Genomic DNA, 25,212 nt, shown 5'->3' on the forward strand with positions numbered 1-25,212 from the left:
GCCCGTCGCAAGAGCTCGGGATTTTTGACGTCCTTGTTTTGTTTACAGCATCCCGTCCCTCCTCTCTCCCAACTGCAGAGCCGGGCAGGAATTCTCTTCATTATCTTCTGCCGTGCTTCTCATGCCATTTTTATTAAAAGAAGAAAAGGCAAGGCAAGGGGGAGCGTGTGCGAGAGAGGAGATAAAAGAAGAAAACGGTCATATTTGTACAGTCAATGGCCATGCAGGAAAAAGGATGGGAGTTGGGGAGCAGATCCAAGCAGGGTTGTCCTAAAGCGACCTCATCCCCGGGTTACTCTTTATCAATTGCTTTTGGAGCACCTGAGGATGGGGGAGCCTACAGACACCCCGGTGGCATTGCTGAGGGGTAAAACCCAGCACAGTTCAATGACGGGCTGGGAGAGTTGGGGGGGTTCAGCCTGGAGAAGAGAGGGCTCCAGGGAGACCTTATAACGGCCTTCCAGTACTTGAAGGGGGCTACAGGAGAGATGGGGAGGGACTCTTGATCAGGGAGGGGAGCCATAGGATGAGGGGGGGCGGTTTTAAACTGGAAGAGGGGAGATATAGATGAAATCTCAGAAAGAAATTGTTTGCTGGGAGGGTGGTGAGACCCTGGCCCAGGTTGCCCAGAGAAGCTGTGGCTGCCCCATCCCTGGAGGGGTTCAAGGCCAGGTTGGACAGGGCTCTTTGAGCAATCTAGTCTAGTGGGAGGTGTCCCTGCCCAGGGCAGGGGGTTGGAGCTGGATGATCTTTAAGGTCACTTCTAACCTAAACCATTCTATGATTCTATGACCCGCTCTCTAAGCACCAATGAAAGGTTCCTCCGATCTAGAAGCTTTGAGCCCTGGTTCGGTGCCCGGCACTGGGAGGCTCTAAACACATCTGAGCGATGCAGTGCTTCACTGAGTTAGTGGACATTTGGGGTATTTCAGGACCTCTGTAAGTGATGTTGGGTGTTTTGGTGGCTGTGAGCAGCATATGGGGATGGACTGGAGAGCTCCAGGCTGCGGAGAACGGGACAGGTGATGGTATAGACCTTCGGCTCTTCCATGTGTGGTTGTATCAACTCCACCTTGAGCAGCTAATCCAAAGCGTTGCAACAAGTGAAGATGTGGGGTCGCTGCTGTTTGCTGCCAGCAGCTTTCCTTTTTTGCTCCGCAAGGCTTCCTTGCTGGTGAAGAGGAGCAGAGGTGACAGTGTTAGAGGGAAATGGGGACATTGCTGGTAGACCAGGGCTCGTTCTGGGCTGTGGAGAGCTTACCGGGAAATGTTGTCTTTTGGCTCAAGAGTTTGGTGGCTATTTAAGGTCAAAGAAAGATGGGTCCTTCATGAGGACACTTGAGGTGTGGGATTTGCCTGTTTCACATGACATTGCCTGTGACAGCCATAATTTAATTGGGGATGCCTAAGACTCTGTCATCTTGTCCTTGAATAACAGGAACGCTGTCTGCTTTCATTGCTTTCTGGCCATTTGTATTTTCATAGGGCAGAAGCAGGGATCAGCCTTAAGGATATTTTCAATTTTGTTGGAAACAAGTCTTTGCTGTATAAAAACCCTCCCTGCTGTTATTTGTAGTAGGAAAAACATATATGCCGTTGTAGTAGGGAGAGATGTTTGCTTTCCCTTGATGTTTTCACTGCATCTTGAGCGTGTGTCCTCAGCTGCTGAAGCCCCACCGTGGGCACAGAAGTGGCCGGGGCAGTCTCAGCCCTTGCAGCTCTGCTGGCACTCGAGGGCATGCGCGTTGCTTCTGTAAATTCAATGATCCTTTAAACCCACCTTGGTCTGAGTAGAAAACGACTTCCCAGAGGTATAATTTTTCCCGTAAGTTTTACCAGGAACACCCAAACTGAAAGCAGAGGTCCCTTGCCTGGGGGACACAGCAAGATTAACTCAACTGCCCAGCCTCCCCAGTAAAAACAGGAAAAGAATTAAGAAGGTTTTATATTTCTGACCCTGGATCCGTCACTCGCCACAGCAGACAGGAAAGTTGCCCTCGTGGTATTTCACACGGCACGTCCTAATTCCCCCTCTAAGCAGAGGGCTTGAGTCATTGCTTTTTAATAAGACTGCCTCCCCACGGGCGGAAGCTGCAGCGATCAATGCGGCTTACTCAGTTCTCGAAAAGGTCATTAAAAGACCATAGATATAAATTTAAAGGAGTGTTTGTTCACATCCTTAATGTTAAAGATGTTCTTCTGTCTCACTTCCTTAAGTACCGTCGTAGGAAGCCGGCGTGTGTCCGACCCGCCTGACAGCAGACTGGAAAGAGCACATTATTGCTGTTAGTGTGCCATCAGCTCCCAGGGAAGGCAGGAGAGAAAATAAATGGTCAAAAATCTCATTTTTATCACCACTTGGAGCAGAGCTTCTCTTGCTGACATCTCCAGATACAATCTCTAACATCGACCTTGGAGCCCCATAACTATATCGGAGAGAATAAATTCTTTTTTTGTTTATTTTTCCCCCTTGGTTCCTGTGTTTCTCCCTCCCTCACTATGGTACTGGATTACTGCCCGAAGTATTGCACGTATCATCCCTTTAGAAGCTATATATTTCCCAAATGTGGGTACTGTGAAGGAATGCCAAAGCTCTCAGTTGCTGCCGATACGATATATTTAACAGTTCAGGAGGACAGAAGTATCTCAAGTTCCAGTTGTTGAGACTTGTGAAATGCCACATCCAGGCATCGGCTGCAATCAGGTTTTTGCCACTAGTTGGATCAGGCCAGGGTGAGCTTAAAGCTCCATGGCTTGAGTTTTGAGTTTCTCAGGTGGCTTTGTGGTGCTCCAGCCGAAGCACATCTCCAGCTCTCATTGCTTGATGCTGGAGGGCACCTCTGGAGCACACGGGCTCCTGTTTCTCTTCTCCTCTGGGCATGGCTGGTTGTTGGTGCTGCTCTGGGGATGACACCCTGGGACTTCTCTGCCATCCCTGGCATGGGGAAGGTTGTGAGGCTCCAGGTCCCTCTCAACTGGGCTGTCCCAAAGGGGACCGGGATGAGGATGGGGAGGATTGGCCCCACGGCAGCGGTGTGGAACTGGAGAGCTGGCCCCTGGTCCTGGCTTTGTGTCTCATAGGCACCATGTGTCTCTTGGTATTTGTCTTCCTTTTCTCTGTATTTTAACCTAAGATGAGGATATTAGATTCATAGCTCATGGGGTATTGTGAGCATAAATAACTTCAAAGCTGTCTTGTACCCAAGCTGTGTAGAAGTAAGGGATGCCGGGCTGTGCAAATACCTAAATGGATGTGTGAGAAGTCAGGTATTTTGTTCACATTTTATTCTAGAGAAGAAATGACCTTTTTTTTCCCTGTCACTAAACTATAAGGCCTGTTAGGACATATCACTTCTCCAAGAGTTTTTCATTTTTGAGGCTGCAGTTGGCGATCTCCCCTCACTGGTGCTTGGCAGGTGACAGGATTAGACCCAAGCCCAGTGCCACAACGCCAGCCGTCACCCTCCGACGTCCACAGGGTCTCTCCCCAGTCACAGCTTTGCATTCACAGTCCGTACAGTTAAATATGCCAGAGTTCTCCCCACCTAATAACTTTGAGTTCCAGTTTTCTGTCTTCTTCACCCACATACGCATTCATCTCCAGTCACCTAATAATTCATGAACACCATATTCTCTCCCGTGCTGAATTTAGTACTATGTCTTCTTCCATTCTGTTCTGCCAACTTCCCGCCCTGTACATAAACAAATGTGAACTTTTCCTGTTTTCCCATTGCTTACATGTACACACAAGCACACACAAACACTCCCACACATGAAAACACGCTCGTGGAGACACACTTTCTGCTCTTGGCCGAATCCCTGCCCATCACCTGTGGGTCTTGGTGGAAACTGCAGAAAAAAAGATCAGAATCTGAGAAGTACTATTTTGCACTCGCGCTTGTGATCTCAGCGCATCAGGAAGCAGTGTGGATTTATTTATTTTGTAGCTGTTATAGCTGCCCAAACTGTTCATTTGTTAACAGTCTTTTCTAAGAATTGAACCTTTTTTGTGGTTAGCAGATCCCCAGTGACAAAATCCACATTTCTGCAAGTATACTTGTTAATCTTAAATATTTTACGAATGGTTTTGAGAAAGAACTTGAGAAATAACTGCTCTTTAATAATCAAAGCTTGCCTCTGCTTTGATTTCATCAGTATATATCAGAAGCTTCCTGTCTTAATAAGTGGATTTATCCGGGAGTGAAATCTAGAGGAAACCATCAGTGTATGTTTGGCTACTTAAGTTACTTCCTATAATGTTGTTGATTTTTTTTAAAACAGTTGTGTTAAACAGGTCCCAAGGGCAGAAGTTTGAAATTTTTCACTTGAATTGAATAAACACTCTTACCAGTATCTGGGTTGGTATCTCTCCAATCTGTAGGTGAATTAAGATGTTGTTTGTGCTACGTGAGCTCTCGAGTTTAGCTAGCAGGAGCTGCAGGCTGTTGCCGACAGGAATGAGGTGAAGAGCAATGAGAAAGCCGGTTGCGTTGGTGTTTTCCTCCCGCTGAGTTTCACTCCCCACATCAGGGGTGGTGACCAAGGATCAAATCCCGCTGCTGGGCGCGTTGCAGTTCCGTCAATGACGGTTATTTTGCAGGCACGGTATCCACGAGAAACAGCTTTGTTGTAAAATATAACGTGTGATACTGGAGTTTAAGTCGTGCTTGTTAATTTAATGAATGTTGTAAGGAGATACTTATTTCACGAAGATGAAGGTTTCAGTAACGACAGTCCATTGGTATCTGCTTCAGTGGCTCTGTGGCTCGTGGAGCAGACAGATCACTTCGTAGTACACACCTCATTAATACATCCTTTTTGACCAAGTTCCTGTGACAAAAAGACATGTACATTACTGGCAGTAATTGGGGCAATATGAGCGTAGTCAGCAGAGGACTGGCGGGGGTTAGGAAAGAGCTGGGTTGCGTTATGGGCTCTGCAATTAGCCTGATTGATGACTTCGAGCAAATCGTTTTGCCTTCGCCACTCCGTGGCTTTACAAATCGGCACAATGAGGATAATGGTAATGAGTTTCTTTGTGGAACGTTTTGAGTTCTGATAATGTAAAAGACATTGTAAAAGAGCTAAACATTTGTATTAGGGTTATATGATTTCTGTATTGCGTGTAAAAAATTATTCCCCATTTACAGATGCACAGGATTTAGGTAATTATGGCTTTGCATAAATACGTAATAGTTTGCTAATTCTTTCTGTGAGTATTTCCGTGCTAATACTGTGATCCAGTGCTGTGGAATGGATCCTATTTTTTGTGCTCTCCTGGAGAGGAAAAAACCTTCTTTTTAACCCTAGTGTTTTAATACCCGTATGCGAAGTGGATAACTTACTTATCTATCACTGAAACATCCCCAGTCCAATTCTCTCTTAAATCAATAGGCAAATTCCCAGTGGCTCCAGCTGCAGGTGGGTTGAGCTCAGGAAGTACTCGGAGTTTACGGAGTATTTTAAGTTCCTTAAATGAACTGTGGCCCAGACTTGCAGGTGACACTGTCCCCGCCGTGCAGGGATGGGAGCAGGAGTGTCCCAGGGTAAGGCCAGCAAAGCGCAGGCTGGTTTCCCAAACGCTGCAGCGCTGTCGACTCTCGGTGATGCTCTTACCCTTTCCCACCGCGCGTGGTGAGGACTGATCCGCTGCCGTGGTGCCGTCTCTCCAGTGGGTACAGCTGTACGCAGCGACGCACCGAACCGCATGATTTGCAGCAGCAAATAGTCAAGAGTTGCACCTATTTCAGAGCTGTGCATCAATCAAGCGTGGACGTAGGTAGCGCTGATGGTGCTCACAGGAAAAAGACACCCAACCAAAAATTAATCCCATCAAAATGAGGCGGGAATATTCTGAGGATCTGATTGAATTAAAACTTGCTTTTTTGGCAGCCAACCCCCATTTCAGTACCTCCTTCTCTGCCCTTTGCTACGGCCTTTGTTGTACCAATTGCTTAATATTTCCTTTTGTCTTGCAGGGAACTGAGCGACAGCACCACGTACACCTACCAGGTCATCGTTGTTTCCGGGACAGAGGAGAGCGAGCCTTCCCCCGCGCTCGTGTATGTCTCTGGAAGTGGATACTGTGGAGACGGGATTATCCAAACGTAAGTCTGGAGCGAGCAAACAGATAAATCTGAGCACATCTCCTCAGCCAGAATCTGAGACTTAGAAAGGAATTGATGACCTCTGATGTCTCCTCAGTTTAGGCCGGCTCTCATCTGTAGCTAATGACTCATGTGCTTGATGATTACCAGGATGATGACATTTAATTGGAACTTAGGCCCTGCTATCCTGGCACCAGTAGATACAGACAGAGATACAGATAATGGAGTCCAGACAGCAGGATCGATATGAAAGTACGCTATACGCTGTTTATGCTGTTTGTTCGTGTATCCATATTTTTATTCATGGATATGACATTTCCTACATGGAGCTAAAGTAAGTGCTGGAAAAATTCACGCAGCCTTTGATGCTGTCCTTACACATGAAGTCCTCGCACATGGCCCTGCCGCATGGTGGGCCAGGTTCCTGGTCCAACCTCTTGTTTGCCCGAGCACCAGAGCTGGGATGCATTTGGAGGTGATAGATTTGGCCTCTGAGGAGGAGTGCTGGGAAATGCATGTTCTCAATCAGCTCCTCCTTCTCACTGGCTGCCAATCCCCAGACCACTGAGAATGTAAAACAATCATTCACAACTATGTTAGGGTTTATTCTTTTACTATGTTGGCCCTTAAGGCCACCTTGCTTCCAAGCTTCCTGGCATTAGATAATTTAATTATTTAAACAATGGAAGTAACAACAAGCAAGTGTTTAATCCAGCCAGTATTATTTTCTTGAAATAATGCTGATGAGGAATCACATAGTACAACTCTGTCAGATGCTATACCTGGCAGCAAGTGTTTGCAGGATGAGGCCCAACAGGCAGGGAAATCAAAGAGAACAACCAAAAGACATATGAATCCAGGGCAGTCTTGGATAGGGAGGTGGAGAAAGACAGATTAATTTTGCTTTCCATAACTTTTCTCCTACTGTTATGTTTGCACATTCCTCAAGCATCACTTGTGGCTTTGCAGCAGGCGTCGAACAATAGCTGAGCTGCCTCAGGAGCGAGCAGGAACCAGGCTGTGTCACAGCTTGGTTGATTGTGGCCCCACTTGCAGCTGTGGCAGCCCCTTTCTCAGCCGGTTCGTGCTCTTCTCCCCACACGCTGCTGCAACCGTGGGTCTGGTGCAAGGCAGGACGCCGACCCCACATCACCTTCTCTGTGTGGACCGTTCTCCTCCCAGTGCTGGCACCTGGAACAGCCCAGCGCCAGGCTTTATGCCTTGTTATTCCCATGCTGGGGTCACAGCCTGGCCCTTCCAGATTTAATACAAAGAGTTTCAGAGATTCCTGTTCTCTTTTTCCCCACCTGCTGAGCTGCAGCCACACCAGCTATGAAGGAAGTTGCTCATATCCTCATCAGAGAACAGCAAGTGGTATCCACATGTGCAGGAGAGGAATGGCCAGGCAAGCTTGTGAACCAGGAATGATGAAAGTCGGGGCTGGAGGAGAAAGGGAGAGGTATTTTTAAGGGTCGGCACAGAAAGCTGCGGTGCTGGATTTCAGGGCTGTGGGGTTCTGCAGAGGGGTTGCAGCAATCGTTGGGATGATGCTGTTTACCATCTGACTCCTTTTTGCATGTGTGTGCCCTGCCCACAGAGACTTGGGGGAAGAATGCGATGATATGAATAAGATCAACGGCGATGGCTGCTCCCTATTCTGCCTGCAGGAGTTATCCTTTAATTGTATCGGTAAGTCCGGGTCGGAGCCCTTCCGCTCACGGTGGACAACAACTCTACGCAGAGTGTGCAGGAAAAAATCCACAGTATTTTCAGCATTTTCAGCTGAAGAGTTGTCATGGAAGAGAGAAAAAAAGGTGGAATTTGTAGGTTTGAAAGGCGAACATATCTTCCCAGCTTCTGGTCATTTGGATGGGAAATTGCTTCTGCTGGCTTTGAAACAGGCTAGGACTTAAGGCTAAGTCAGCCATTGTGGGACTGATCCAAAGCCCATTGAAGTCAGTGGGTGGTTTTCCACTGGCTTCAATAGGCTTTAGATCTGGCTACGTGAGAAGACATGAACTGATTTTTTTTTTTCTGGTAAACAGGAGGAGGAGTGAAAGGGGAAGGGACTGAGACCAGAAGCAAGTCCAGCTGAGGTCACACCTCCTTTGAGTTGCAAATCAATATCTGAGGATCAAAGGTCTATCTAATCCCCTTTTTCAGAGGTGAAAACTACTTAATCAGATTTCATTTGCAAGCCTGGTTTGCTCTGATTAGCAAAACCTGTAAGCACAATGGCCGGAAGATGCTGGAGCTATCGGGGATAGCAGGGCTGCAGTTGTGAGCTTTACATATTTATTAAACTCTCTAGGAATGCTGGGGGCAGAGAAGGGAAATGGAGACCGGTTTATGCTGTGCTTTCTGTGGGGTAGCCCTGCCTTGTGGGGTTACAATTCCCAAGCAGGGCTCAGCGAGGTCTGGGGAAGGGTGAAACACACAGAGCTGCTGAAACCCAAGTTAATGTTTATAAAGGGTCGGCTTTTTCCCAAAGGGATGATACGAGATTCCTTATCTGGACTGACCAAGCAAATACTCTGTCCCATCTAGTGATCCCACGTCTTCAGCTCGGGGCGTCAGTCCTGAGCAGATAATTTAATGTTGGCAAGGCTGAAATTTGCTCTTTTTGGCAAAGGGATGGTTATCTCTTGTGCCTGGAGCAATGTATATAGGACCTCACAGGCACCATGTTTCCCTTGGGTGGTAAGCTGAGGACTGCTCGTCTCCTCGTAATGGCTACGTTTTTACTTCAGCATCCCACGCTATGGGACTTGAGGCCTGATTTGGTGATGTACTTATTTACATATTTGCATATGTAAATTGCTGTATTGAAACCTGAGAGTGTTTATGGTCAAGGCTAATTGTGACTATTGGTGGTCTTGAAGTTACGTTTGTGTTTCAAGTTACTCGCTGCCTTAGAGCCTCAAGCACTGAAAGATATTAGTCATAATATTTTGAAAGCGATATAAACACTCATGCAAATGTTTTGGGTTCTCCAGAAGTCAGGCGTAATGCGAGGCTGGTTCCAGCAAGGCTTTGGGTTGGAGCTGTGTGTTTGCATCTGTATCACCCTGCTCAGCAGCAGGTCTGAGCTCCTTGATCCAGGTCTGTACTTTGGCCGCTTCCCAGCGTTGAGTTAGGAGATGTCCCAGGTCCTCCCCTGTCTACACCAGTTCTCAAGGAAACGGGGTTGTGTGGGCTGGGCAGGAACTGCATCATGAGCCAAATAAGTCCATGGACAGGACCGAGAGGGGGTGTCCCAAGCCTTGGACCACACAGTGTCCTGCCAGGTGAGTGCAGGAGCCTGCTTCATGCCTGGGAACATCTTCATCTCTGGTGTCAGCAACAGGGCTGGTTGAGTGTGGAAAAAGCCTGCCTGGCAGCAATATGATTAGAAAATGAAGCAACTAAAACATGCGCACAGCTTGTTCTGCACATTACAGAGGAAGTGATTTTTCAGATTTGCTTGTGTTGAAAAGGCAAGGGGAATTCCAGAGGTAAGAAGTTTGTTTGTTTGTCATGGGCTTTGGAAGTTCATGGTTTTGCACAGGTCCTGGATTACAAAGCGAATAAAATCAAATTCAGTTGTTCATGGGGATTCACTTAGATGAATCAAATTAACTGAATGAGTGGAAAGATGCATGGACCCAGACCTTGGAAATGTTTTGTTGCGTGACTTTACAGTTGTGGTGGTGCTAATGCTGTGGCGGTGAATGGCCTCAGTGTGTGTTCGGGGTCTGCGAGGGTGGATCAGCTGCTGCTGTTTTGGGGCAAACACTGTCTTCATCAAGTCCCTGGGAAGGGTTCAGAGAAGGTAATTCCTGCGAAACAAGCCCTGTTGGCTCTTATGGGTGCTGGACCACCAAGAATTAGGAGATTAAGAGCTGGAGAGAAACTGCTGGTAATCTTTCAGACAAATGAAAGATGCAGACTTGTATTCTGGTTTAATACATCAAACATTAGAATCTCACTAGAAAACATAAAGATGTTGGGGAAGCAAGTGTACGCATTACACAAGAAATAACAATTAAAAAGAGCAGAAATTCAGCATTCTCCATAATCTAATAATATCAGACCGGATCCTCTGCCTTTACCCCAACAAAAGTCTTCTTTGAGACTGGTGGGGTATTTTCTTGGAAAATGCAGAATGCTTGGGTCCCTCTTTGAGGAGCAAAGAAAAATAAGTGTAATTTATTTCCATGTTTACAAGGCTAACACATGTTATAATCCTGTAGGACAACAAGTAATTATTTCAGACAGTGTTATTTTTGCAGTGATGTTCTTGTTGTATTATGTAGCTCTTTAGAGCCTCTTTTAGAGACTCCCCTTCAGCAAAGAATTCAGCGAGCCTCAAACACATGTTCAGAGGCTTTGCTGAATTGGGGGCCTCAGGGTTTGATCTTGCAAATGCTTCCTTCCAGGCATGTTTCTGAACTACCACAAGGCATTCTTGAGACTTCAGCAAATCTAACCACAACAGTGAATGCAATGCTTGTCACAAATTGTCTGCAGGATTGGGTCCCACATGGCTGAAAATAATCGCTAAACATTTTGTTTGCGGAGGCAGGGCTGAAGGGGGGTCCTCGGGGGGGTTCCATAGCAGGAGGTTCGATAGCAAAGCCTTGGGCTTCTTCCTTCCAAAGCAGAAACCGCGCAAGTCACCTCACTTGGTAGAAGAAAAATACAACAGAGCCTGCAAACACCATCAAGCTTTAGATTTAGAGCCATGAATCACAGAATAATTTAGGTTGGAAGGAGTCTCTGGAGGTCTCTGGGCCGAGGAGGGCCAACTTCAAAGTGAGATCTAGCTTCAAATTTGGAGCACGTTGCTCAGGGCCGTGTCCAGCTGTGCTCTGGCTATCTCCAAGGATGGAGGCAGCCCGTTTGCAGGTGTCCCTCGGCCTCTCCTGCTCCCTTTGCCTTTTAGGATCATGAGCTTTATGGGGTTTTTTAATTAGTCCAACTTCCCTTGGAATAAATGGCACAAGGCTCTCAAGACACTTTGCGCTAGTGCCTGTAATAAAATTAGACCCTTATTATTTTTTTTTCCCTGGGTTTTGTTTTCCCTCCTCCTTTCCTCTCTAATCAGATAACAGTGGATCAATCTGCTCTGCCCCAGGAGGAGGGGTGCGGGGGACGGAAGGAGGGAGGCAGGGAAGAAAACTGTGTGGTCTTACTGTCAGGCTGTCCTGGCCTTCGCTGAACACAAAGCCGAGTAACAGAAAACAGATAAGATTAATAGCGTTTTCTTCCTGCAACATGCCGAAGAGCGACAGTGAGATTAATTAATTAATTAATGAAAGCATCTGGCAGCGCTCCTTTTTTAAGTTCTGCGGTACACTCATCCTTCCCCATCCTGAAATTTATCATCTCGACTGGTTTTTCTTTCTTCCCCCCTTTGCATAGCGGATTTTGCATATTTTATCTTCTCTGCACAGGATTTGGTCCCGCGAGGGAAAGTTTCACTTTGCTTTTTGATTTGTAGGAGACAAGCGAATCAAAGTGGTGTCCGCTGTGACTGATGCACCCCTCTCCTACCTCTTGGCTGCTTTTCTTTCACCTTGCTCTTGATTACTCCCGGGATAACTGATTTTTTTGCGATTACTGGGGATCTCGGCCAAGTTCAAGCCGATGTGTCCTGGGTAAAACAGGCCCCAGTCAGAAGAGTTATGATTTGCAGTTGTGGGAACCCAGAGCTTTCTAGGACTTGGTCCGTTCCCACCGGACCGATGAGAAATGGGTGTCTAACAAGCAGCTGAGCACCTTGTCCTTGGTCTGCACTCTCCCACACACCAACCTCGTACACACGCATCGAGATATATGTGCGGACACTGAAAAAGAGCCCTGCTTTCATTTGCATTCCTTTTGTTGAGTGTGATGTGCATTATGCATTGATTTAGCTCGCCAGCGCTGAAGAAAGAGAAGGATATAATAAAAAAGATGCAGAGATCAATAAAAAAGAAGGGAGGGGGAGAGGAGGCAATATGAAAAGAGATGAGTAAAGCCTGATAGACACATTGAAACACAGCTGGGAAGTAGCTTCAGAACTTCTATCTAGCCTGAAGTTTGGCTGGTAATTTATGGGGGTTTCAGTCGCATCTTATTGGTGTTATTATTGCTGCGCTTTATCTCCTTCGCTTATAAGGGACTCTTGGCTAAAGCCTTTTCACAGCAACGCAGGGCAGCGCTTCCGCCGACTTCCACATGTGAGCGGTCCCACCGAAGAGCGTGAATGTTTCAGGTTAGACACACGTCTCCGCGGTTTGTTGGATCAGGGCCTCGGGGAGGTAAAATACAAAGAAAAGGCACAGAGGAGAGGAAAAGAGAAAATAAATATATCTAGCTCTTGAATTTACCACCGATTTCTGGCACGCTCGAAGCATTAGCCGCCAGTGGTTGTTCAGGGAGAAGTATGATTTTAATTTGACAATGATCCTTAAACACCTTTCCTTTTGCTCCTGCTTGGCCTCAAATGTTTTTTTTTGCTACCTTACAAATCTGGATCTGTCCTTCCCCTCCTGAGAGGCCTCTCCCTCCAGCTGTGAGCCTTACCTTTGTGGGAGCTCTATCCTTTACCTCTCCCATTATCCATAAATTAAGCATAGCACTTTCCCCTAATCTTATTGTTTGGCGGGCTGCATTGCATTCAGGGAAATGATTAATATTCATGAGCTTGCTATCTCTGTTTGGTGCATAATCCTCTAGGGAAATTGCAGTGTTAAATGAGTGACACAAACCTAATTTTATATGTCTTTTCTTTCCTTTCTTTCTTTTTCCTTTTTTTTTTTTTTTTTTTTCCCCCTTTCTGACAGAGAAGTAATGTGCTTAAAATAAATTGATGGATGACCATCCATATTCATTGTGGGCATGCTTTGAGAGCGCGCCCTGCTCCCGTCCTCTCCCCCCCCGCCCCTTCCCTTCCGCAGACCCCTGCCCAGGAACACAGCTTTGACTGCCGACGCCGTGGCCCCCACACAGCAGCTAAGGGCGATTTCGCCTTCTTTCACCAGTGTTAAATAGGCCTTGGCTGACCCCGCCGAGGGCTTTCAGCAGAACAACAGCATGGGAGAAACCCAGCCACCTTGCAAGAGAAGCTCAGCATCTCACAGGGCTTCAATAAGGCTAGAGCATTGAGCGAGGAGCTTGGGAAAGAGGATCGCTGTTGATAAAGAAGCTGAGGTTCTCTAGCAGAATTTCATAGCAAATAGCAATGAATTTACTGGCCGGGGCTATTCGGATGATATTTGTGTGAGTTCTTCAGCTTAAGGCAAATACTTTGAAGCTGACTGTTTCCTCCAACTCATGGGAGTGTGGCTACATGTTCTAAAATGTCTAAGCACTCATTTGGCAAGTTAATAATCACAGCATCGTCGTAAAGTCTCTTAAAGTGATTTTCAGACTGTCATCATTAATAGTGCAATCTTAGCAGGGCCAGCTGAGCCGCAGAGCAGAGAGAGCAGGCATCTCAGGCAGCGAAATACAAAGGACAGATGCTTTTTTGTGGGGGAGAATGTGGGCTGGAGTGGTATTTGCCTGCATTTTTCCCTAGGCCAGTGACTCCAGCCCAGCTCAATCCAGCTTTGGTTTTTAGGACACAGCTACAATGAGAGCCCAGCAGAAGAATTACTCCTTTGCTTGTTGCATCCCTCACGCATTACTCTCCGTGGATCAGAGGGGCTTCCACGGCTGGTCACACTTCCCTCCTTAGAGCATCCTCTGTGACTCAACAGCAACTTGCTGTGCTTAGAGGGTGATGCTGAGCACAAGACCTTCCTTTGCAATAACGGCCAACCACACGCACAAACAAGGAGGTTTTTTTTTTTTCCTTGGTGAATGACATCAGTGGGTTTTTTCTCTCGGGCTCCTTCCCAGCCTCCCAACACGTGGGCCAGGTCTCAAGAAGGTCCATGCTGGCCATGGGCACCCTTCTGGTGGTCATAGAAGTTGCTGCCTTGTGTGGCAGAAGCCTCGAGAGTTTCAGTTCAACAGTCTCCAGTTTTAGCTTATAAACCTGGGTAAGTCTGAGGGAATATTGGAATAGTCTCAGCGCCGCTTTTCTGATTTATCCAACCACCCAGGGAGGGAAACAAGATTAGGTGGGAAAAGGGCACGTGTTGTAGTGCCTTTATAACACGCCTGGTTGCCCGGGACTGGGGAGAGGCCACGTTGGCTCCCGTTGGCTGGACGCAGAGCAGATAAGGTCTTACTACCACTGCCAGCGATGGAAAATACCCTTTCGCTTAAGTGACAAAGGCTCGTGTTCTTGGAGGTGAAATATCAAATTTCAATGCCGGGCTCTGGGAGGGAGCTGTAATTGTATCTGTCTGCAGCACGCAGATCAATTGCATAATTATTGTGCTCCGACCGCTATATCATACCGATGAGCCGAGTCACGCCAGACAAAGAACCAGCCCAGGAATGTATTTCCACGAAGCAGCTGAATTACCAGGGAGCCGCGCTCCGCAAATGCATTATGCCAGCCCGCTCGGTTCAGGGGATGCTCAGACATGATTGTCATATTGTACGGAAAAAAAAAAAAAGCCTCCTGCGAGGCCCCTGGATGTTCCGCAGCAGATTGCAACACCAGCGTTGCCTTCGTTTCCAAGGTGTCTGTTTTATTTCATTGAAGGAAAACGTCACAATTTATTGATATGCAACTTTATTCGGAAAGGCCTGCCCAAGCTCTGTGTAATGGTTTTCCTCTTTTCAAATCAGAATATCCAGGAAGGAAAATATCTCTCGAATATTTTGCTGTAGCAGGAAATATCTCTGTCTCTGGCTTCTTCAATATTAAAGAAGAGATTAGCAGATATCCTGGAAGCAGGCCACGTTATTCGCTCTCTTCCCACTGAAGCCAAAGGTGAAACACCCGTAGAAATAAATGGAGCAGGTTCTGCGATCGCTCAGCCGCCGGGTTCATGTGATCTGCAGTGGAATTATTTCTCCTTTTGTGATAGAAACCTCTGGATACGGTTCTTCTCATCTGCGAACGCAAACAGCGGTGCTGGAGATGCCGATTGAGTGATGCCCTGGTAAAATCAGGTTTCTGCAGAAGTTGCTGACTTTGGTGAGCCTGTGATTTGGCCCTCGCTGTGTCCAAAAAGGCCTGAACACCTCTGGGCAGACCTTCCAGGGGTTAAAATGCAAAGTTCACCCTGTTCCAAGAATTTGTTACTCTGAGACAATGCTTCTGCATTTTTGTTCCCCCTTTTTTTCCTCTTTTCTTTTTTTTTTTTCGGACAAATAGTTATGTGGCATGAGGCTTGTTATAGTTGGAAGCATCCCTAAGTAAACAGCTGAGCTTAAAAATACTCCTTTTTTTTTTTTGTCTGGCCTTTTAAAAAAATAGTGCTTATTGCACAAAAGAAGACTATGCTGATGCCAGTCACTGGGTTCTAGCTGAAAACAGGAAGCTGCCCCAAGTGTCTGTCCCCAGCACTTTGACCATGGGCTTGGACATTAAAAGCCTCGTTGGAGGATGTGCCCTCTGCTATGAATTGGATCCTTTGAATTTATCTCCTTTTTTTTTTTTTTCCTTAATGAGGTGGAAGGCTGCCTATCACAGATAAGTGCGTATCCTGAATGTCTGCTTCCTGATCTCAACCAGACTTATTTCACTGGTGACTTTCTGACCTGGCTTTGAGCAGGTGACTGGGAGGGGGAGTTACCTGCTCATCCAGAGCTGGTCTGGGAGGCTCTTCCCAGGGGCCCTGGAAACCCTCTGCCTTACCTTGTGCATCCTTTCATTTCTGAACCCCAGAGGAGGGGCTTGTATTTCAAGACAAAAGGCTGCCTTTTGCAACCATGCTTGGACATCTTACGAAGCAAGGAGAAATGGAGTTTGCTTCATTTTCTGGTGCAGCACACAAGAGCCCCAAGATCGTTCGGGATCTTGAAGCCCAACTGCAATAGTGAGCAGACCAGGTCTTGCCAATCTGTTTCCCCAACAAAGCTCCCTTCTCCGGGTTGACGGCTGCCACGGAGCATTCAGGGATTCCCAGATGTCACAAACCTTTGCTGAACCGGAGACTGCCTTTTTCCAAAGCAAGGGCAAGAGGGTTTAGCCCCAACATTTTTGTGCCTTCACGAAGAACTTTGTCACGGAAAAGGAGCTTGGGCTGCCTGAACGAATACATGTTTCACGAGTTCAGCTCGGGATCCTTCAGCATCTGCTGTCAATCCCCCAGAGACACTGTCTCCTGCTGCCAGTTGCTATGCCTGCAGACATTTTACTGTTCTAGATTTAAGCTGGATTTCCAGGCAACGGCTTTTTAATTTTTTGAAGACATTTTTCCTTGAGGACAAGTATCAGATTTCCTTCATGTTCCCTTCTTTCCTATCTCCTTCAAACCAGATTCAACTTTGAAGTGAGAAGTCCACAGTGTTGCTGAATGTAGTCCGTGATGCACGTCATACATGACCAATACGTCACTGTGACCTTCACCAGGTCTTGGGAGCTTATAGACCTCTGTGGAGACAAAAATTAGCTCGTATTACCAAGGCCCTAGATGCATTTCATGTCACAGTAGTTGAGAAGAGAGTGGAAAAGGCATTTTGCAGCATTATGGAAATAAAGAGGTTAGCTACTGCTTCTTAGAAATACACCACTCCTGACAGTGCCGTCCCCGGCTTTGAGCCTGTAGGACTCTACGGATTTAACTGAGCTGTGTTCACACCACTGTGGAAAGGGAAGAAGCCTGTTAGGTTTTATTTTGTGAGGGCAATCGTAGGAAGAAACAATCTGGTCGTTCTTCACTTTGCTTATGAAAATGTGAAGCCTCATGTGTAACCTACCAAGCATCCACGACCACAGTGAGAATCAGGAGTCGGAGCTGGTGCTCCATACCTGAGGAAGGGACTCTTTATCAGGGAATGTAGTGATAGGATGCGGAGTAATGGTTTTAAATTGAAAGAGGGGAGATTGAAATTAGATACTAGAAAGAAATTCTTTACTGTGAGGGTGGTGAGACACTGGCCCAGGTTGCCCAGAGAAGCTGTGGCTACTCCGTCCCTGGAAGTGTTCAAGACCAGGTTGGAGGGGGCTTTGAGCAACCTGGTCTGGTGGGAGGTGTCTCTGCCCATGGCAGGGGGGTGGGACTGGATGATCTTTAAGGTCCCTTCCAATTCTAACCGTTCTATGTTTCTAAGAAAGAGTCTCTGCTGCTTCTTGGCAGTCCACCCAGTGATGCACCACACTAGGCTGTCATAGGTTGATGCCCTCATCATTCCCCTCACCAGTGTTTGGGCAGGATTCAAAAAAGTCTCTCCTTTTGCCATCACTCGGAAGTAGGAAGCTCATGGGCAAGAAAGGTCTTCCCCTCTTCTCACCAGCGCTCCCCTCTAAGCATGGCATTGCATGCTTCAGGATGGCGTGTCAGTAGTAGGACTTGGAGATCTTCCTTAAAAGATAACTAGGGTTGTAAAGCCACTTTCCCCATCATTTTTCAAAGCACACAAAAGCAAGCGGGTACTGAACCTGGGTGTCCTCCAGCCAGCGAGCCCACGCTGCGACGGAGGGCAGGGTGCTGTCACCCTCCCGGAGCGGCACGGCCGAGGAGCTCCTGACATTGCAGTTCAGTAAGACTTTGTTAATCATTTAGGCAGTCTCCATTTAATTCAGACATCTCAGTCTCTCCATTCGGTTCCTCCCTCGGGTTTTGCAGACTCCGAGCAGACAGATTTATTGGGGTCTTAAGCATAATCAGGAACAAATTAGCCTCTGTTCGGCTCACACGCTGGCCTGGATCACAGCGAGTCACAGGCTGCCTTCCCATCCACGTGAGTATGAATTAAGTCATCGGATTGGAGTAGGTCTTGAGTATTCTTTTATCCCAAACACATGATCTTATCAGAAGCCCATTACGTTTATCATCGCATTAGGAGGGAACACTTGGAGCCAGTGCAGGAGTATGTTGCTATATAAATGTTGTGCTTACTTCAGTGCCGGTCGTGGAAATAAGTCAGCGCTTCGGGAAGGCCGGGGAAACACTGGCCAAACACGCGCGCCTACAATTAGGCTGTGAGTTTCTGGGTGTGTGTCTGCACCGGTGGGGGGGCTGCGCCGGGGGGGTGTGTGTAAAGAGAGCGTACGAGTGTTGGTGTGTCAGTGTCTCTGTCAGCGGGGGTGTGCAGCGGGATGCGGTTGGGTACCGGTGTTTCACTGTACGTGCGTATCTGACTGTGCGGGTGTTTGTAGGCTGAAGGTTGGGTGTTTTTAATACGGTAGGTCTTTTCCCTTTCTCAACCTTCCAGTGCCTGAGGGGGGCTACAGAAAGGCTGGGGAGGGTCTGTTTACAAAGGCCGGCAATGACAGAACAAGGGGTAATGGCTTTAAACTGGAAAAAAGCAGATTTAGATTAGACATTAGGAATAAGTTCTTTACCATGAGGGTGGTGGAACACTGGAACAGGTTGCCCAGGGAGGTGGTTGAGGCCCTTCCCTGGAGACATTCAAGGTGAGGCTCAACGAGGCCCTGGGCAACCTGGTCTAGTTGGGGTTGTCCCCGCTGACTGCGGGGGGCGTCGGACTAGATGACCTTTGAAGGTCCCTTCCGGCCCAGATGATTCTATGATTCTATGATTCTTTTTTTTCCCCTTTTCCCAGAAATAAGCTTCTTTTCATAAAATGACAAGGAAACCCTTTTTTCCAAAAATACGTATTTTCATATGTTTGGGATTTGTTTTTGAGGATTTTTTGATTGCTGACCACAGTCTTTCCAGAGCTGAATATTTCTCAGAGATTTCTGCTGGGACTCTCGCTCAAAATGGGACATGGTGCTCTGAGGCGGGTGAGGAGCTTCACCCCGCTGTTCTTGGGCACAGCAGAGAGTTTGCCTACACTTTGATACGTCTCTGCAGAGCAGAACGAGGGATACAGGAGGATAAGGTGGGGGAACCAAGAGCTTGTCTCCATGGCTGTCACAATTACACACTGGCTCTGCCCCTTCCTTGAGGTGGCCAGACATGGAGCGTGTCTCTCCCAGGGATGAACAAGCCACGCCGGTGTAGCACCATGCCACCATTGATAGTCCCCACAGAGAAACAAGGTACGTTACAGGGGTATCCAAACTGGGGCTCTGGGGGCTCCTACAGTTCATGAGCAGTTCAAGCACACGTTCCATTCCCAGCTGGGTCGCTATCAGACGAGGAGTAGCAGGGCCCTGCTGGCAACGGGGCTGTTGGGCAATCCGGCCGTGGGAGGCCGCTGGGGCCAGCACTGCTGGGTTGCCTTAGGGCCCATCTGCACATCCACCCCAGTAATGGGACACCCCGGGGAGCCATTGTCATCTTTTTGTCTGTGAAGCACTCTCCCAAGCGCTCCTCCTCCCAGCTCTTCGAGGTGTGTGGTATATGTTTGGTGGCTCCCAGCCATATGAAGATTTTAAGATGAGACATGTAGGGTCAAGAAGTTTGGCCACCCCGGGAATATTCGCTGCGCTCGTGCAGCTGAATGGCTTCCAGATTCATGCTGGCTCCTTCTCGCCAGCTCAGAGCACTGGCCCAGCAAACACAGAGTTCCCCCCACTCATCCACGTACACAAGTTGGCTGCAGAGGTCGTGATAAAGTGAAACCGTAATGACCTTCTTCCCTGATAGAATTCTCCATTCTTTCAAGCTCACACTCTCTTAAGGACCTGGAATTTTGCACGGGGGATTGGGAGGAAGGGAGGGGAGAAGGAGTGAAAGTCATTAAATAATTGAATTGCAATAAACTGATTTTTTTTCTGGCTCATGATGGTATTTCACTGTGTAAACTAGGAGGAAAAATAAACAGGGGATTTAGTAGTTTGGAAGTAGCTCAAAATTGAGCGGCCGTTGGATTTTCTGACACCTAGCTTGAGATAGTCCAATGCTACCGACAGGACTCTCCTCAGGGATCGTTTCCATCAGTCCAGCGAGCAGCTCTGGCTAATTTCCTACCGTTTTTTCAGCAGGCTTATTTGCCAGACAAAAATACAACAGGCTGTCAGAACTGGATACCTCTGGGGACTGGCAATGATAATACAATACAAAATAGGATACCAACAGGTCAAAGGTTTCCATTTCACAGAGTACTCTAATGACTGAAAGTCATTATTGCTATGCAGTCTGTTTGAAAAGAGTAGATGGATCTCAGTTCAGTTTTTAATGGGCCAGTGTTACAGAAACAACCTCAAAAATTTGGCATCTTTGTTGGCAGTCTCATTAGAGAAGCCACAGAATAAATGGACAAGGATAATAAAGTCTCCTGCTGCTTTTGATCCTTTCAGGTCAAGTCTGAGTCATGTTGGTGGAGGCGACGTGTGTATGTGGGAAGCTCACCCTCGCGCTGTGTGTACTCTATCTCCTCTTTGGGTAAACAGAGCTGTTTGGCCCTTTGGTCACTACGACTGTGAACTTGGCAGTTTTTGCCATCCCTAAATTCACACTTGCTGGTGGTGGTGGCGTTGTTTTGCAGATATCTTTTAAAAACAAAAAGGGAAACATTGTAGACCAGACCCTCTGACCAAGTTGGTGGAATTGTGCCAACACCCACATCATCTCTCTATGGATTTTCTAGTTCCGCTTTCTTCTGTTTCCATCCTTTTAAGTGGAGGTAGATTAAAATAAGCAGAAAATCTCCTACATTAGGAAATATCTTGGGGGAGATGCCCAATACAAAAGTTGACTATTGTTGCTTGGCTTTCTTTAAATCACCTTGCTGTTGCCTAGGAGTGACCAACGCTTTCACTTCCCAGTGACCTGGTCCAGCAGACACACAACCACTGATGCTATCAGGTCCTGGCAACTAGATTGCAGACGTGTAGCCAGTCCTTTGTGATTTCTCTTCTCTGCTTTCTCCTGGCAGATGAACCCAGCAGGTGCTATTTCCACGATGGTGATGGAGTCTGTGAGGAATTTGAGCAAATGACCAGCATCAAAGACTGTGGCGTTTACACCCCCAAAGGCTTCCTCGATCAGTGGGCTTCCAACGTCTCCGTCTCGCATCACAGTGACCAGCAGTGTCCAGGATGGGTGGTCATCGGTCAGCCAGCAGCAACCCAGGTAAGGAGAACATTCTGTCTTTCCTCTCTTGGAGAGCAAAGCCCAGGAGGAGCAACGTTCATGAGCATAGCAAGATGGTCAGCGTTCATGTGTGATGTTACCCTGCCTGTTAACTCACCGCTTCACCAAGGAAGGCTCCTGGCAGCAGTTTCCCTCTTTCTGAGCCTGGTTGATAGTGATGAGTTGAAATTCGGTTCCAGTCATCCAACTAAAAACTATCTGAAGTTGTGGCCTGCTTCATTCAATAAGCTGTGTAGGAGTCTCCTCGACTGTCATCCTCTAAAAGACCAGTCAGGCTCTCTGCAGCCAGCACTGGGTACTATCTTGTGGCTAAGAGTTCTGAAGGCTAATGCCTAATAATACAAAAGAGTGTTCTTTCTTTTTTAATAGTTTTGTGTTTTCAGTCTCCCAGTTGCATAAAAGCACCCTATTGTTCTCTTCTGAGAAAGGTCCCTTCCATTCCCAAAGCCATTCATTAGCTTTAACCCCCTTCTTACATGTCTCCTTTGTAACATAAATAGCTCTAGTTACCATAACTTTACAATTTTGTCTCCTTCAGAGAATTAGATCCAAATACATTCAGAGAGGCATTAGAGAAATTCCTGGAAAACAGAGCTGTAAACGACGCAGATGCAACAGTCCAGATGCAACCCGCTGACTCAGGAAAGCCCATATTACTTTTCGTTGGGTTTTCAGAGGATACAGCAAGGAAAGGATCATTATATAGACAAGCTGCTTCGTACTGTCCTCCTTCAGCATCCACCCTTGTCCCTTGCTAGAGACAGAGCAGTGGATTAGGTGGACTTTTGGTTTGATGCAGCAAAGTTGTTCTTACAGTCTAATTATCTGGGAGGTGTCTGGAGTGGGCAGTGCCGAGAGGAATGCCGTGTCACAGATAGGACAAGCAGATTTCTCCGTGAATAGTAAACGCTAAGCATTTCCAGTTGGCTTGCAAGAGAAAACATCTTTATCCAAGAGACTTGGCCTTGTTCACATTGCACAAGTCTGTAACAAATTAATGACCAGGTCAGTTTGAAATGCAGAAAGCGTGGTTAGCTGGCACAGTACCAAGACAGAATCCCAAGCCCAGTATTGCCTTTTTGTCATGGTCTCATTTATTATTTCACACTGTAAAAGGAACTTTCCTCTGGACCCCTACCAGTGCCTTCATAACTTCTTTCTCGTTCAAGCTCTCTGCACTGTAGGACAGTCCAAAGCCCACGGTCTCCAGTTCAGGTGCTGTTTTCTGTGTATGTCCCCGAGCTCTCTGTCCCCGTGTAGCCCCTACAGAGAGCTGCCCTGATTTCCTCCTGAGGCACCGGTAGGAACAGCCACACCATGGGGAGGTAACATATGGTCCCGTGGTGGAAGAAACACCACCACGCGCGCACACGGCAGAAAGCCCTGATGTGTAGCCACAACTCAGGCGTTTTTGTTGTACCCAGATGAGATGAAGTTGTCACAGCCTTGTTAAAGAAAAAAAAAAAAAAAGGCAAAAAAAACCACGCTGTTGTATTTATAGGCAGAGCACTAACGTATCGCACACTGGCAGAGTGAATGGGAACATGCCTCCTGTTATTGCCTGGCCCCTGGGGAGATAACAGTGTGCTATTTACTTCCAGCAAAAGGAATTTTTGCTTTAGCTCAGCTGGTCCTATTACACCAGTTTGAGTGCGTGGGGTTCATTGACCTTTTTAATCATATATGTTGAGAAAGTCTTTGTTTTCCCCAGGAGCAAGACAACCTCGTCGGCTTGTGAAAGCACCTGACTTGTCGCTGCAGTGAGGTTAGGTGGGGCGGCAGGTCATCAGTCTGTTAGCTAGCGGAGATGAAAATTAACCTAAGATCTCCTCTAATCACTGCGTGTAATGATCACTGGTGTGTAAACATGTTTGGCTTCATTATCTGCACAAGCATTGAGCCTTAGGGGGTTTTTTGTATTGATGAAAGGAGCACCTTTCCTCACCCAGATATCTTTCAGAGTAGGTTGTGTGCTTGCTGGTGTTGTGCAAACTTTTCGTGGTGTTGCTGGGTAGTTTCCTGCTTAATCAGAGTGGCATTTGTGTTGGCTTCCCCTCAAGAATGCCATGAAAGATATGTTTGAGTGCAGTGCATAGCAATATACAGAATACATAAGCTGCCTGTTTGTTAGCCATCCCTGTTACTTGTAATCGCCCCAGCGCTCTCAAGGTGCATTTTAAGCATGTCCTTCATGATTTAAGACGTTTCTCATCCTTAGATGTCTCGGCACCCGTTCCCCTGTGCGACTGTCATAGTTTTGCCTTGGCAGTTTCCGAGGAGTGGGCATCGCAGGTTGGTTTGTTACTGTGGTGTTTCTCAGCCATATCTGCCTGCGTGCACTTGTTTACTGTTGGGGGACTGTTGATGAGCACAAGCTGGAGAACACTTCTTTATTATTGTAGGGTTCCTTCTGCGAACTGACCATCCCACAGCAGCTCTGTTCACTCAAGACGTTGCCCGTTTCCGCAGAGCTGGTTGTTCCTTAGAAGTAGGGTGCCAGCACTTGCTTCGTATTTTGAGATGGATCTTACTTGCTGGTTCCTCCCTTGTTCGTATGAGGCTGCTGAATGGCAACATACTAAGGGAAGGGAAAAAAAAAAAAGTTCACAGTATAAGATTTGTTTTGAACAACAAAATGCTTACAAAGAATGACACAGTCTTGGCGAAGGGATACACGTTTGAAAAATGCAAAGGTCAGACAGCCCCCCCCCCTTTAAACAATTGCTCTTTCTCCAGAAGCAAGACTGATAGACAGCCACTTCTACTTTCCTGGCAGCCACTCGTCAGTGCTGATTAAGAAATATTCTCAGTACTGACAGCATCATATTTAGAGCCAAAGAGGACCAGTCAGCAACATTGCACCAGCACAGAAACGCGAGCACCGATGCAGGGTATTTTTACGGTTTGATTTCTGACCTGGCGTCCTCCACAGATCTTGAAGCAGACGCTGCTCAGTACCTGTTGTCGACTGCAGGAGGAATTCAGCAATGTGGGCTTTGCACACTCTCGGGCTGCTCTTTTCCCTACACGCTCTTGCTGTGAGTTTGTAAACAGCCTCTCCTTGCCATCCACTCTCAGTGAAATATTATCAGTGTTGATGTACTGGTTGTGTGGGGTTTTCTACAGCAGTGTTTATTTCTCAGGGCCTTTCTTGTGCTAAAGATTATTGATGCTAGCATTAAGTCATCAGCTGGTGTATGCTGGCAAAGACTACAAAAAGGCAGTAGCACTGGGCAGATTTATACTGGCTGAAGGACAGATCCAGTAGGCATAAACAGACAGACAAAGGGGGCTCCGGCTCATCTCTTTTGTGAATAGCTGCAATTTTTTCTGTATTGGAAGTCCCCAGGGACTTACTTCCCTGCCTGGTTTGTACTCAGCTAGGGTCAATCTCCTCCTTACCAGCAGGAGGGGGTAGGAGATGGCCTCCTGATTCCAAGTTAAGCACACCTGGGCTTGACAAGACATGAGTTTAAAAAGCCAACTTGTGGCCTACCCGGACAATCCCCGTTGTTCCGTCACCGGTGAAGCTGCATCAGTGAGGGCTGTTAAGCAGGAACATACAGTATGGATTAGGTCACTGTAAAAGCATCCCTCTGGTTGCATCCAGAGGGTAATGGTCAATGGCTCAATGTCCACATGGAGATCAGTGACAGGTGGTGTCCTCAGGGGTCTGTACTGGGACCAGTACTGTTCAGTATCTTCATCAATGACATAGTGGAAACGAGTCGCCCCTCAGCAAGTTTGCAGACGATACCAAGCTGAGTGGTGTGGTGTCGTGCCTGCAGGTCGGGATGCCATTCTGAGGGACCTGGACAGGCTCGAGAAGTGGGCCTGTGTGAACCTGATGAGGTTCAACAAGGCCAAGTGCAGGGTCCTGCACCTGGGTCGGGGCAACCCCCAGTATCAATACAGGCTGGGGATGAAGGGATTGAGAGCAGCCCTGGTGAGAAGGATTTGAGGGTGCTGGTGGATGAAAAGCTGGACATGAGCCAGCGATGTGTGCTCGCAACCCAGAAAGCCAATGGCTTCCTGGGCTGCATCAAAAGAAGTGTGGCCAGCAG

The 25,212-nt window shown here is 47.3% G+C and overlaps 1 protein-coding gene across 1 annotated transcript in view; it reads left to right on the plus strand.

The window, feature by feature from the left end:
- Positions 1-25,212, plus strand: part of PAPPA (pappalysin 1) — a 180,709-nt gene that overhangs the window by 86,939 nt on the left and 68,558 nt on the right. The window contains exons 8-10 of the mRNA XM_074161106.1: positions 5,979-6,107; positions 7,705-7,796; positions 20,931-21,127. Coding sequence (XP_074017207.1) covers positions 5,979-6,107; positions 7,705-7,796; positions 20,931-21,127 — 418 coding nt within the window. The remainder of the gene's footprint in view (positions 1-5,978; positions 6,108-7,704; positions 7,797-20,930; positions 21,128-25,212) is intronic.

This window comes from Numenius arquata, chromosome 19 (genome assembly GCF_964106895.1).
Source record: "Numenius arquata chromosome 19, bNumArq3.hap1.1, whole genome shotgun sequence".
Lineage (NCBI taxonomy): Eukaryota > Metazoa > Chordata > Aves > Charadriiformes > Scolopacidae > Numenius > Numenius arquata.